The sequence below is a fragment of the Sinocyclocheilus anshuiensis genome, unplaced genomic scaffold (genome assembly GCF_001515605.1).
Source record: "Sinocyclocheilus anshuiensis isolate Anshui unplaced genomic scaffold, SAMN03320099.WGS_v1.1 scaffold535, whole genome shotgun sequence".
Taxonomy (NCBI): Eukaryota; Metazoa; Chordata; class Actinopteri; order Cypriniformes; family Cyprinidae; genus Sinocyclocheilus; species Sinocyclocheilus anshuiensis.
In genome coordinates, this window is record NW_015551063.1 from 129,478 (window position 1) to 142,349 (window position 12,872).

The 12,872-nt window shown below is 39.0% G+C and overlaps 1 protein-coding gene across 3 annotated transcripts in view; it reads left to right on the forward strand.

Moving 5' to 3' along the window:
- pcdh11 (protocadherin 11) overlaps positions 1 to 12,872 on the forward strand; it is a 203,872-nt gene that overhangs the window by 7,662 nt on the left and 183,338 nt on the right. For 2 of the 3 annotated variants that reach the window (XM_016451826.1, XM_016451828.1), the window contains exons 2-3: positions 350 to 934; positions 6,146 to 8,632. In XM_016451826.1, coding sequence (XP_016307312.1) covers positions 395 to 934; positions 6,146 to 8,632 — 3,027 coding nt within the window. In that variant the 5' untranslated portion in view covers positions 350 to 394. The remainder of the gene's footprint in view (positions 1 to 349; positions 935 to 6,145; positions 8,633 to 12,872) is intronic. The other variant, XM_016451827.1, reaches the window with a different exon arrangement.

Sequence of the window (12,872 nt, forward strand, 5' to 3'; positions counted from 1 at the left end):
TTAATATGGGCTGCTTTTGGTGCTTGACACCTTTTTATTGGTCATTTTGTGTTTCAAGAATAAGGTCCAAGGTTAAGATTTATGCTATTAGATTTTCCCTTTTGTGTGTGTTCCCTTTCTGTGTTGCACAGAAGAAAGACATACAGGTTTGGAAGTACATGAGGGTGCGAGAGTGAACATAATATTATATATATATTTGGCTAACTAATCTCTTTAATCTATTGAAAAAGTGAAAATGCTCCCTCAAAAAGTTAATGTTTTAAAGGATCAAAAAGCTATTTGTATCAAAACTGTGTTTTATGGTTGTGAGTATGACCATCTTTCTTTTTTCCCACCTGTCTTCCTCTAGCAGACTTTGCAGATCTTTGAAGAGAGTGCAGCACCTATTCTGAGTATGGACTTGGCAAGTGAGGCCCATGTTCTGGTGGTTTTACTCACCTGCCTGTTCTTGATGTGCCGGGCTCAAGAGAAGGACTACACCGTAAAAGAGGAGCAGCCGGAGAATGTGCGCATCGGAAACCTGCGCAAAGACCTCAACTTGAACCTAGATCCAGACATTAAACTGTCTTCAGCGCTGCAGTTTAAACCTGTCTACAAGACGGGTGATGTGCCTTTGGTCAAGGTAGAGGCAAGCACGGGAGAGATTTTCACCACAGCCAACCGCATCGACCGTGAGAAACTCTGTTCCGGAGTCTTCAATGAGAAGCGCTGCTTTTACGAGATCGAGGTCGCTGTGCTACCCGACGAGATTTTCCGACTGGTCAAGATCCGCTTCCTCATCGAAGACATCAACGACAACGCCCCGCTCTTTCAATCGACTGTTATCAAAATCTCCATTCCAGAAAACACAGCCATCAACAGCCGCTACCCTGTCCCTTCCGCATTTGACCCTGATATAGGGATCAATGGGATTCAACACTACGAGCTTGTCAAGGTGAGTTCAACGTTCAGCTGTGATTTATTACGTGACACCGCCATTTAATGGGCCCTTAATGTCCAGAATAAAAATAGCACAGTAAGCAATAAAAAATAGTTTTTGGCTCAAGGTTTTAAAAGTCATTTCCTCTGTTTTGTGTTAGGTAAGTTGTTAATTGCACTGAGATAGATATGAACAATGGGGAGAATAGTTCTTTCTTCTAATTGATGTCTTCTGAGAAACTAGCGTAATATTCTCAGAGGCTTAATATAGTCCGCTCAAACTGAAAAGTAGGATAATGGTATGCGTGCTATTAAAATATATACAGAAGCTGATACGTTGCATGTGTATATAATGTAGCATTTTATACAGTGTCAGAAGGCCCATTAACCCCAGAAGTGGTAAAAAGTCACTAAGCACACTCACATACATCTGGGCTGTCAGTCACAACGCGGAAGATTACGACGTAGCGTAGTTCAATGAATGAACTAGTATTCCCTAGAAAGGTCGCCCTGTATTTTAATTAAAATTCAAATACAGTGTGAAATTCAAATACAGTGTGAAACAAAGAGCCCAAGATTGTCATTAAAGTGTGAAAGAGTAATTTGTACCTTTTCTTTTGAGAATTAGCCAAATCCTTGCTTTTCATGTCTGATTAAGTTACCAATTTGCATTTTTAAAGAGTCTCTTTCTCTCCCTCTCTGCCAAGCCTGCTGCGGCTCTCTCAATTGCCTGTGCTTGGAAAATGACCACTGCATTGCCTCATAAAATTACAATAATATGTAAAGGCTCTGTTGCCTTTCAGATGATTTAATTTGTTAAATAAAGTGTAGTGTTTCTTTTTATGAATCATGCATGCGAGTTAGGTGAGGGTAGATCTAAGTAAACAGAAATGGAAAGGGAGGATATGTTTCATCCTCTGAGGTTGTTGAAAGCCTCCCACGAGCAGCATCTGGCCGTGAATCCACCTCTTGGACTGCGTTTGCATGGTCCTATGAGAGTACGAATCTCTGAAGCTCCCACACAGTAATGGTTTAGACCGGCTCACCGTCAGCATGTAGCTGCAAGATTAGCATTGTGGGCCACAGCTGCTGCACGCATAGCTTTGAAAGAGCTCTGATAGCAATCCCTCTTTTGCTCTTTACTCATTCCAGTCATGTCTCCTAAGGAGGAAGCCCTCGCTTATGACACAGAGGGCCGTTATTGCCTACCCCGGTTTTAATTGCAGCGCCATATTAATTGTTCCATCAGCATTAGTGTTGCCATGTCACCTGGAACGATGCACAGAAGCACCCCTGGACACTATCAAGGTGAGCCTACAGAAAGTAATGCCATGCATGGCTGGAGGAGGGCTTTCCATTAGAAGAGATTTTATCACTCAAAGAGAACCTCTTTACAAGTCCTATCTGGAGGCATGTGGATCAAATCAGGCTCATGGGATGAGGATATTGACTTTTCTGTTGTGGGTTCCACCCAACTCATTGTTATTTTTACCCTGCCATTTAAGCACTCTAACCTCACATTAAGAAAGCAGTTTCTCTCCTTTTTAAGCCATTTGTGTGTTTTTAATCACCTGGGACCACTGGCATTGTCATTTTAGATCTGCGTCACATTTTAGATCTTTCGAAAGGACTTTAATTGCAGCAAAGTCTCCATTGGATTGCTTATTTGGGGAGTCAAGGTCAGCCTTAAATTAGTTATCATTTCATTTCAATAATTCATGAGTATTTTGGTTTTCATCTGTGTCTGATTCCGATTTGAAACTAGCTTGGAAGAGAAACTAATTCGGCTTAAATCATTTATCGAAAGTGTGATTTTATTTAATTTTTTAAGCTCTAACTTCTCACTTCTCACTTCTCCAGTTATTTCTGTTCAAGGCAATGATAAGAGCCAGTCAAATGATGCATTAATGATCAAGGGCTGACAAGTAACATGTCATAAAGAGTTTCCATGAATATTGCACCACAAAGGCTTGCGATTGATTCTTGAGAAAATATCATCCTCTTTGAAAAAAGAGGTAATTGTTGTGCCTGAAGTTGAGCTGAAGGGTTCTGACACTTCTCACAAAAGGTTTGTTTCCCAGGAAACGCTTACAGAATATAAAATAAATACTATTAATTATAACAATTAGCTTATGAGAGTATAGATGCTCATTAATACAAATGTTTTGAAATTTCACTCCCTTGAGAATCAGTCTGAGTAAAAGAGCATTAACTTGAAGGATGAGTGGATAAGGTAAACTGATTTCTGCTACTGTTCTGGACAATAGTGGACACTGGGGATATATTAGCAGATTCTAATCACATTACTACCTGTCAGTTGGTTCCAGGTTTCATTTGTGCCTAATTTCTGGCTGATTCTTCAGCCAAAGTTTCACCAAGGAGACAACGCTTGTGTTTTAGTTACTGGCAAATGGCTGATTATAATTCATAGTGAATCAAAAAAAGATGACAACATTTTCAGACAATTTAGTGTAAATGAAATATTTATGGCTTTACATAATAATACATAATAACACAATACAATGGTGCAAGGATCTAAAATATTCAGTTTATCTGTTGTTGATACTGAGTTCATTCTGAGTCTTTGCTGTAGAAGGTCATCTCATTGATTCATACAGCAGATACTTCAGCCAGCCTGCAAAGCTGAGAAAAACTCTGGGGTTGAACTATGCAAAATGAAGCTTACTGATTCCTACTATTCTACTGTAAAGATACCGCTCTATATGGGTTATTTATAACTGACATTCGCTTTTGCATATATTTCTTGATTGCACCAGGCAATTGGGTTCAGTTTAAGCAAGTTTTGTTGGCATCGTCTCATACCCAGTATCATCCCCTGTCAGTCTCGACTTGAACAAAAGAGATTCATCCCATGTGTCTCTCATAATGCTCAATGGGTCAGTTGGTATGAATATGTAGATTCTTATGCACTACCTGTATTAATTTCAGACATTTGTCACTTCCCTTGGGACTGTGATTCATGTTCTTTTTACTCTACCTGAGTCTGTCTAAAGATAATCAGAATTCCCCAGCCTAATTTTCTATGAGCCTGGCTTGAAAAATGATGATTGATCTCCTCATTGCTAGCCATTTTAAAACCAGACTCATTAACTAATCCATGTTTTAGCTCCCTGTATAAATATGAAACAAGCAAAGATAACTAGTGAAAAAAAGCCCTTATGGTCACCATGCATGCATTCGTAACTGACAAACTGTAACCCACCTTTATCATAACCACAAGTGCACCAAACAGATCCGCTTCTCCCAGATTTTCGTGTTGATTCTTACATAAACATTTTCACGTCAGTCACTTTTGTTGAATTGTGCTGACTTTTTAATGAAGAAGAAAGCTGTTTTGCATGTGCTAATATATGTAGGCATCCAAATGGTTCCTTTTATAACCTTTCCATTTTAATGCTAATTATGTACTTGGATGCGTTTTGATATGTGTGTTTTTGCATGTGTTGGTAGTACTGACAGTAGACCACAGATGGTCACTAATTTGTGCCAAGAACCACCAAAGGGGGATCTTACATGATTTTAGCATGTACAAAGCTTACTTTGTCAATCCAAAATATAAATTGTCATTTGCCGTTGTAGTTAATCTGTGGCTGCATGCAGTGTGCCAATAAAAAGTGGTTTGTTAGTGCCAGACTAAATGATTCAAGATTAACCATGGCATGGGAAATGCATACATGTATCGTAATCACATTTGAAATATGTGCCTAGACAGAGTAATCTTTCTCAGCTTTATGTGAGGCAGGAAGCTTATCTCTTAAGGAAGTTGCCTTTTCTTGTTCTAGCATGAAATGGTTTTGACTGAAAGAGCTTCAAAGAGACTCTTTGTTTCACAAATGTGCTTGACTCTCATTCAGGCACTGTTCCCCTGTCTCCCTCGCTTGCCAACCGCGGAAATATAGAATATGCGTGTTGTTTTGCCGTACCATGCAGCCTGATCTGTAATCATAAATATTAGGGCTAGTTAGGTAGGAAGGCAATTATTTTAAACAGTCGAAGCTGGTTTCTCAGGGGGATTACATATGCATTTGTTTTCATTTTTCTCAGGCTTTGCTGTTTCCTAGATTTAGCTCCTTGCTGGGAGAAAGGCTTTTTTAATGTTCAGGTTTTTCACGTTGCTTTAATCTGTGGTGGTCTTGCAGTATATTTAAAATGGAAGCTTATCTCTTTGACTCCTTTTTCAGCTTCTTTCTTCACATATGAACTTGTTGAAACTGCACACGCTGTCTTCCATACACTAAATCAGAGTCTTGCTAGTTGGGTAAAACAATAAGTTGTATGCAGGAAAGCAGAATACACAAGAGGATAGGGCTAGAACTCACTGTTTCATTATTATACTTTGAGATGCAGTGTGGCTTTGTTACTTGTAATTGTTGGTAGAAAATGTTGTTTTTGAATGTTAAATCTGCAATTTTCTGTCAGACTGGCAAATGTTTTTTACATTTTTAAGAAAATGTAAACTAAGCATGCTTAGGAGTCAGAAAAGGTCAGGGAAGAAAAACATTTATTTCATAAGGGTCAATAAAAGGCTTTCTGTAATATTTGCAGACAGGAATATTAGCATTGATTTATGCTTACCCAAGTAAATATGGAATGACACAAGGTAATTTCCTCTCCGACAAACTATTTTTGATTGTTTACCACATCTTAGACCTATTTACTTTGGGGGGAGAAACCGTGCTCTGTGCATCATTTATGGCACGTATTTTAGTTTTCAGGTGCTCGATGGAACTGTTTACTGTGTGGGGATCCAATGTTTGCTTTATAGGATCATAACCCCTGGATGGGCTTTTCAAGTAAATATTTTGAAGACCTTGTGCATTTTCTCATAGGATTAAAGAACTTCAACCCCAAGGTTTAATGCTGGAGCTAAAGCCAACATTTGTTGAAAGCCAGAATAAATGACTGGCTCAAACACATTAGTATTTGTATGTGTTTTACTTCTGTGAGTTCAGTCTGAGAGTTTGTCATAGCATACATTTCCACATACATTAAAAGTAAGAACAACTAGTGATAGACACAATAATAACAACAATATTAATAGCAACTTAAACAAAAGGAAAAATGCACCATGGGAATTTTAGTTCAAGTATAAACATCAAGTGAAGGTGTCCTCTTACTGACTTTTAGCTAAACATTTTAAAGATGTACTGTTCTTGGTCAAATATACTGCAAAGAGTTTACAAGACTGCTATTTTTTTTTTTCCAGAGTGTGAGCGAATTTGGCCTGGACATCATTGAGACACCTGAAGGAGACAAATGGCCCCAACTCATAGTCCAGCACAACCTCGATCGGGAGACGAAGGACACCTTTGTGATGAAAATTAAAGTAGAGGATGGTGGCAAACCTCCAAAGTCCAGCACAGCTATTCTGCAGGTCACCGTCTCAGATGTGAATGACAATCGGCCAGTGTTCAAGGACAGCGAGGTGGAGGTAAACGTTCCTGAGAATGCCCCAATGGGAACATCTGTCACTCACCTTCATGCCACAGATGCTGATCTGGGATCCAATGCTCAGATTCACTTCTCCTTCAGCAACCAAATCTCCCCTGCCACCAAACGACATTTTGCTATTGACAGCACAACTGGACTGATTACTGTCAAGCAGCCATTGGACAGGGAAGTCAACCCGGTACACAAGCTTATAGTGCTGGCCAGTGACGGTAGCTCTACCCCTTCAAGGGCTACAGTGATAGTCAATGTAACAGACATTAATGACAACGTCCCCTCTGTAGATACCCGTTATATAATGAATCTTGTTAATGGCACTGTGCTGTTGTCTGAAAATGCCCCCCTTAACACAAAAATAGCTCTAATTACTGTGATGGACAGAGATGCAGATCTGAATGGTAAAGTGACTTGTTACACTGATCATGATGTACCTTTCAGACTGAAGCCGGTCTTCAATGACCAGTTTTTGCTTGAAACTGCTGCACCTTTAGATTACGAGACCACTCGAGAGTATGCGATTAGGATAGTTGCATCTGACTCTGGGAAACCTTCTCTGAACACTTCGGCAATGGTTCTGATTAAAATAAAGGATGAGAATGACAATGTCCCAGTTTTCCCTCAGCCTGAAATCCAGCTGTCCATTCCGGAAAACAATGACCCGGGCACACAGTTGATAAAAATCAGTGCAACAGATGCAGATAGCGGTTCTAATGCTCTTATTATTTATAGTCTTGGCCTAGATGCTCCTGATGGGTTTAACATAGATCCCCGATCTGGAATCCTTTCTGTTGTCAAAAGGCTGGATAGGGAGAAGCAGGAGAAGTATTCATTCACAGTCATTGCCAGGGATAATGGTTCTACCCCTCTCCAAAGCAATGTCACAGTGAAGCTAATAGTCCAAGACCAAAATGACAACAGTCCTGCCTTTACCCATCTCGAGTACAACTTCTATGTGCCTGAGAACCTGCCTTTGTATGGGACAGTGGGTTTGATCACTGTCACTGATGCAGATGCTGGTGACAATGCAGTCGTCACTCTCTCGATCATAAATGGGAAGGACAATTTCATCATCGACCCCAGAACTGGGGTGATCAAACCAAACATTACCTTTGACAGGGAGCAACAAAGTTCCTACACGTTTGTTGTCAAGGCTGTGGACGCAGGTCAAATGCAAACCACCTCCTATGCCAAGGTCACCATAAATGTTGTTGATGTGAATGACAATCGACCGGTGTTTGTCATCCCCTCCTCAAACTACTCCTATGATCTAGTACCTTCAACCACCAGCCCTGGATCAGTGGTGACCAGAGTATTTGCCATTGACAATGACACTGGGATGAATGCTGAGCTGCAGTACAGTATTATTGGAGGGTCACCGAGAGGACTGTTTGCCATTGACAAAACGACAGGAAATATTACTCTGCAGGAGAAAATTGTAGCAGCAGATCAAGGTCTCCACAGGCTGGTGGTAAAGGTCAAGGACTTGGGACAGCCTGAGTCCTTACATGCAATCGCCCTAGTCCATTTGTTTGTCAATGATACTGTCTCCAATTCCACGTTCATCCAGGAGCAACTTCGCAAGAGTTTGGAGACTCCTTTGGAGCGGAACATTGGGGACAATGACGTGACACCCCAGACCAATGGCTACGTAATTGTTGTTATTGCCATAATAGCTGGAACTATGACCGTTATCCTGGTGATCTTTGTGACTGCTTTGGTACGCTGTCGACAGACACCGAGACACAAAGTTGTCCAGAAGAGTAAACAGAGTGGCGAGTGGGTATCACCCAACCAGGAGGGCCGGCAGATTAAAAAGAAAAAGAAGAAGAAGAAGAGGTCCCCAAAAAGTTTGCTGCTGAATTTCGTAACCATTGAGGAAGCCAAGACTGATGACTCTACTCATGAGCACATCAATGGCACCTTAGACCTCCCTGTTGAACTTGAGGAGCAGACAATGGGAAAGTACAACTGGGCTACCACACCAACTACCTTCAAACCTGACAGTCCTGACTTAGCCAAGCACTACAAATCCGCTTCCCCTCAGCCAGCATTCCAGATCAAACCAGAGACCCCTGTGGCTCCCAAGAAGCATCATGTCATTCAGGAACTCCCACTGGACAACACATTCGTGGTGGGCTGTGACTCACTCTCCAAGTGTTCCTCCAGCAGCTCTGACCCCTACAGCGTTTCAGAGTGCAGCTGTCAAGGGGGCTACAAGGTACCTGGACAAATCCACACCAGACAGGTAATTCACAAGTTCCTTTCTTAAACCACTTGCTGCTCCAGCTCCCATTTGTACTGTCCTTCTGATAGAAAGATGTAGAATGGAGGGTGACAGCCGCATGTGCTGAGCTTCAACAAGGGCTCAAAGATGCATGCATGTCAGGATGCAATATGTAAATGAAAATATGAAACTTAAAAACTGGGAGGTTGTTGGTTTTATGGTCGTGTGCTCATGTGAGCAAAAACAGCATTTCACGTCTTCACTGCAGAAGACTGTAGGAAAAATGCCACAACGTATCAACTGAAGGAACATTGTACATATTAGGAAGACTGTGACATATAGCGAGATGTTGGATGGCTTTGATTATGGGATGTTTTTTTTTTGTTCTTCTTCCAATCAGGCGTTCAATTCTAAAGAGTAATTATTAGCAAAACAACTTCTTGTGTCTACAAAAACAAGAGTGCTAGCTTGAGATTACAGCTATGTTTGTTCTTGATTGACATGCCAAAACCAAGCATGCTTGACAGAAAACCAAACAAGATAGGGTTGTGTTCCACAGGAACAACTGAACAGATGCACACTGCTAAAACAATTGTTTCCCACAGAAATGCTTGATAGAACTCATTAGAGCTGAAACTTGTAACATAGTAGGGAAAGGCTGATTATTTTTGAATAGAATTTCAAACTCAGTCCAAAGGAAACATTATAAGTTGTCTCTGAGGAAAAGTGCTGGCATTAATGAGATGAAGGTTCATTTGAATACTAGTATGCTAGTCTATGGTTCCAGAGGAGATGCGCCAAATGCAAAATAGCTAATAAATAAAAGCAGGTGAGGGACATAAATGTAAATTGGGGTTGAGAGAGAGGTGGCCTTGCTGCGGCAATTGGTCTTTCGCGCAGAGTGGAAGACTGTGCTGTGTGATTGTAGGTCAGAGAGATCAAGGTGAAGACAGAGCTGTGGGACCGTGAGACTTAAATAGAAGCATATTCACTAATAGCTTGAAACACCATTCATTTTACCTATCAACTGCATGTTTTTAATGACCAGTCATTGAGTCTGCAGTATAGCCATTTTCTCAGGCAGGTTAGAAAGCACAGGACTGGGGTCGGGAATGTAAGATGAAGAGACTCCAGGGGCCTAAATTCAAACAAGACTGAGCATGTAGATAGTGATAGGACACTGTCTACATGATCAGTAACTAGCCGCCCCCAAAAAAAAAAATATATATATATATATATATATATTTTTTTTTTATTAGCATTCAATCACAGATTATCTTGTATTTTGTATATTTTTTTTCTTTAATATAATGTCATCCACCGTGAGCTCTTGTCCTTATTAAAGAAAAACCCCCTCTGCATATTTCTTACAAATTACAGTATATCCACTCAGATACATTGTGTGCATGGTAATTTAAGGTGACACCCACACATAGCTAATGTTCCATTTTCACCATGAGGCCTTTATTTTAAAATACAGTTAAAAGCAATGCTCTGCCATGGTGCATTATACATAAGCCTGCTTACATAGTAAGATTATGGAATGACACATAATTCAGGTTAGATTTGTTATTTGCCCTGCCATAGTTGTCCTGCTTTTGTATATTTTGAAATATGCAGCAATATCTGTTGAAGGTTTTGAAACCTTGCATCAGATTCTTGAAATGTTTGTGATTAAAATCCTATTCAGATGGTGCCTTGTGGTGCCTGGTACTGTCAATACCATAGCTACTGCAGCAAATTAATGTGTGTGTGTGTGAGTGAGTATATAGGGAAGAGAGTGAGATTTTATTTATTTATTTACTTACTTACTTATTTTTATTCATTGTAGAAAAAGAGTGCATTCTTAATGACATTGACCAGTTCAAAACCTACCACAGGGCAGGTTTGGACCGGATTTTATTCTTTCTTTCTTTCTTTCTTTCTTTTGTATTATTGCTAGTATCTTTATTATTATTATTATTTTTTTTTTTGCAGAAATAAACTTAAAACTTTTCAAGTTTTCAAAGAGATTGAGTTTAACATTGAATGCCTTAAACATGTTATTTCTGTACATCTTAAAGGTATCCTGTATTTTTTGACAGGCATAGACTATTGAAATAACCTGTTAGAAGAAAGTTAGTGTTGAATAATCTCCAATACTGAATTAAAGTGTTCTTTATGTTGTATCTAACCATTTCATACTCTCTGTAAAGCAAATTTTTGCTAATATTGCTAATAGCTAATATTGTCTTTTATTATTATTATTATTTTTTTTTTTGCAGAAATAAACTTAAAACTTTTCAAGTTTTCAAAGAGATTGAGTTTAACATTGAATGCCTTAAACATGTTATTTCTGTACATCTTAAAGGTACCCTGTATTTTTTGACAGGCATAGACTATTGAAATAACCTGTTAGAAGAAAGTTAGTGTTGAATCATCTCCAATACTGAATTAAAGTGTTCTTTATGTTGTATCTAACCATTTCATACTCTCTGTAAAGCAAATTTTTGCTAATATTGCTAATAGCTAATATTGTCTTTAATATTTCTTCTTACATAGTCATTGTAAACCACGACTTGGATAGAGCCATTACTGACGTAATCTAGAATATCAGATCATGTTTGGCCCCATATTTGGTGAAAAATCTCTAGTGTCTCATGATAGCTGTAAAGCAGTGACACAAATGTCAGCAATATTTAACTTTAGCGACCCCATCTTGATGTCTGAGAAACATCATGTCTGAATTGGCCATGATGAATAGGTGCAAGAACATTTGTAGGGACCATTAAAGGATGCATTTCTCCCAGGAAACACTCGCTGATGAAGATCAATTGGATGCTTTGCAGGGTTGGGAATGATGTCAGCATCAAAGAAAAGCTCGTCAAAATACAACATATTTATGGGCCATATGGCTCATAATACCATCAGAGGTCCATTCTGCATTCCGAGCACCACCACGAAACTCTTCCCCACCCCTTCAACTCATCTTTGCCTTTCTTTTATCTTTCGTCTCGCTGTTCTCAGACAGTGATTTTAGAGGTCAATCCCTCCGGTGGTGGTGGGGGCTTCTGTCTGAATACACACTTTAGTTGTGACAGATCAAGTCAATTCTGCCGTACTTGACTGATCCCTGGCAGGGCCATGAATATGCAAGAACTCTAGTCAAATCAAACACTATAAGGCCTCTATATTCAGAGCAGGGGTGTATTTGAGGTCAGTAGCTTTGCCATTCTAACCTCATGTTACTTGCAAACCGGTCTCCATTTGGATTGGTATGAATATGCCCTCACGGGCTTATGGGGCCTCACAGCCAAACACATTTTCTTTGCATCAGGCTTCATGGTACATTCAGCATTTCAAAAACATCATAAAATATGGGAGAGGATGTCTTTGAGTCCACAGTTTGTGCTCTCACCCACCCGCATTTCAATAATTCAAATTCAACTTCATTTTTGAATCTTGCTGGGTTTAGGGAAGATGTGCCTAGATTTATAACCAAACACATTTTTTAGAACATGGAGTGATTGATCTCTCTTGAATTTCTCTCTCTCTATTGATTACATCCAGTTGTGTCAAACCCCAGGCGATTTCCGCAGCGTTTAGCCCATCAGCAATTCTTGTGCATCTTGGCCTTTAATAATATATTCTGCATGTTTGTTTAAAATTCTCAAGTTTTATGTATGTTTATGCCTTTTTTTAACCATCTGATTCTGCCACAGATAATCCTAAGTAAAATAAAATTTTACTTTAGGTCCAGCCATATATGTATATTAAAGTTCTGTCATCATTTATTCACCATCATGTCGTTTCAAACCTGTATGACTTACTTTCTTTTGCGGAGCATAAAATAAGATATTTTGAAGTCTGTTGGTAACCAAGCTGTTTTGTTAATCAATGACTTTCATTGTATGAAAATAATAATAATAATAATACTGAGATATTTCTCAAATTATTCTCTTTTATGTTCTATAGTTTATGTTAGGCCATTGTTGCCTAAATGTGTAATACATTTTAAGTTGAATCAAACTAAATATTTATTTCTAAAGCTACTTTTTGTAATGTCTACTTACTTAATACTTTTCTCATTTAACACAATAATGCCTTTAAATGATCTTGTGGGGGTATTTTTACAGACAAATTAATTAGTCAGATTACTAATTAATTAGATTACTAAAACGCCACTTAATGTAATTCATTATGTTAAAAATTGTAATCAATTGACAGCCCATACATACATACATATATATATATATACAGTATATATATATAAATAAATATA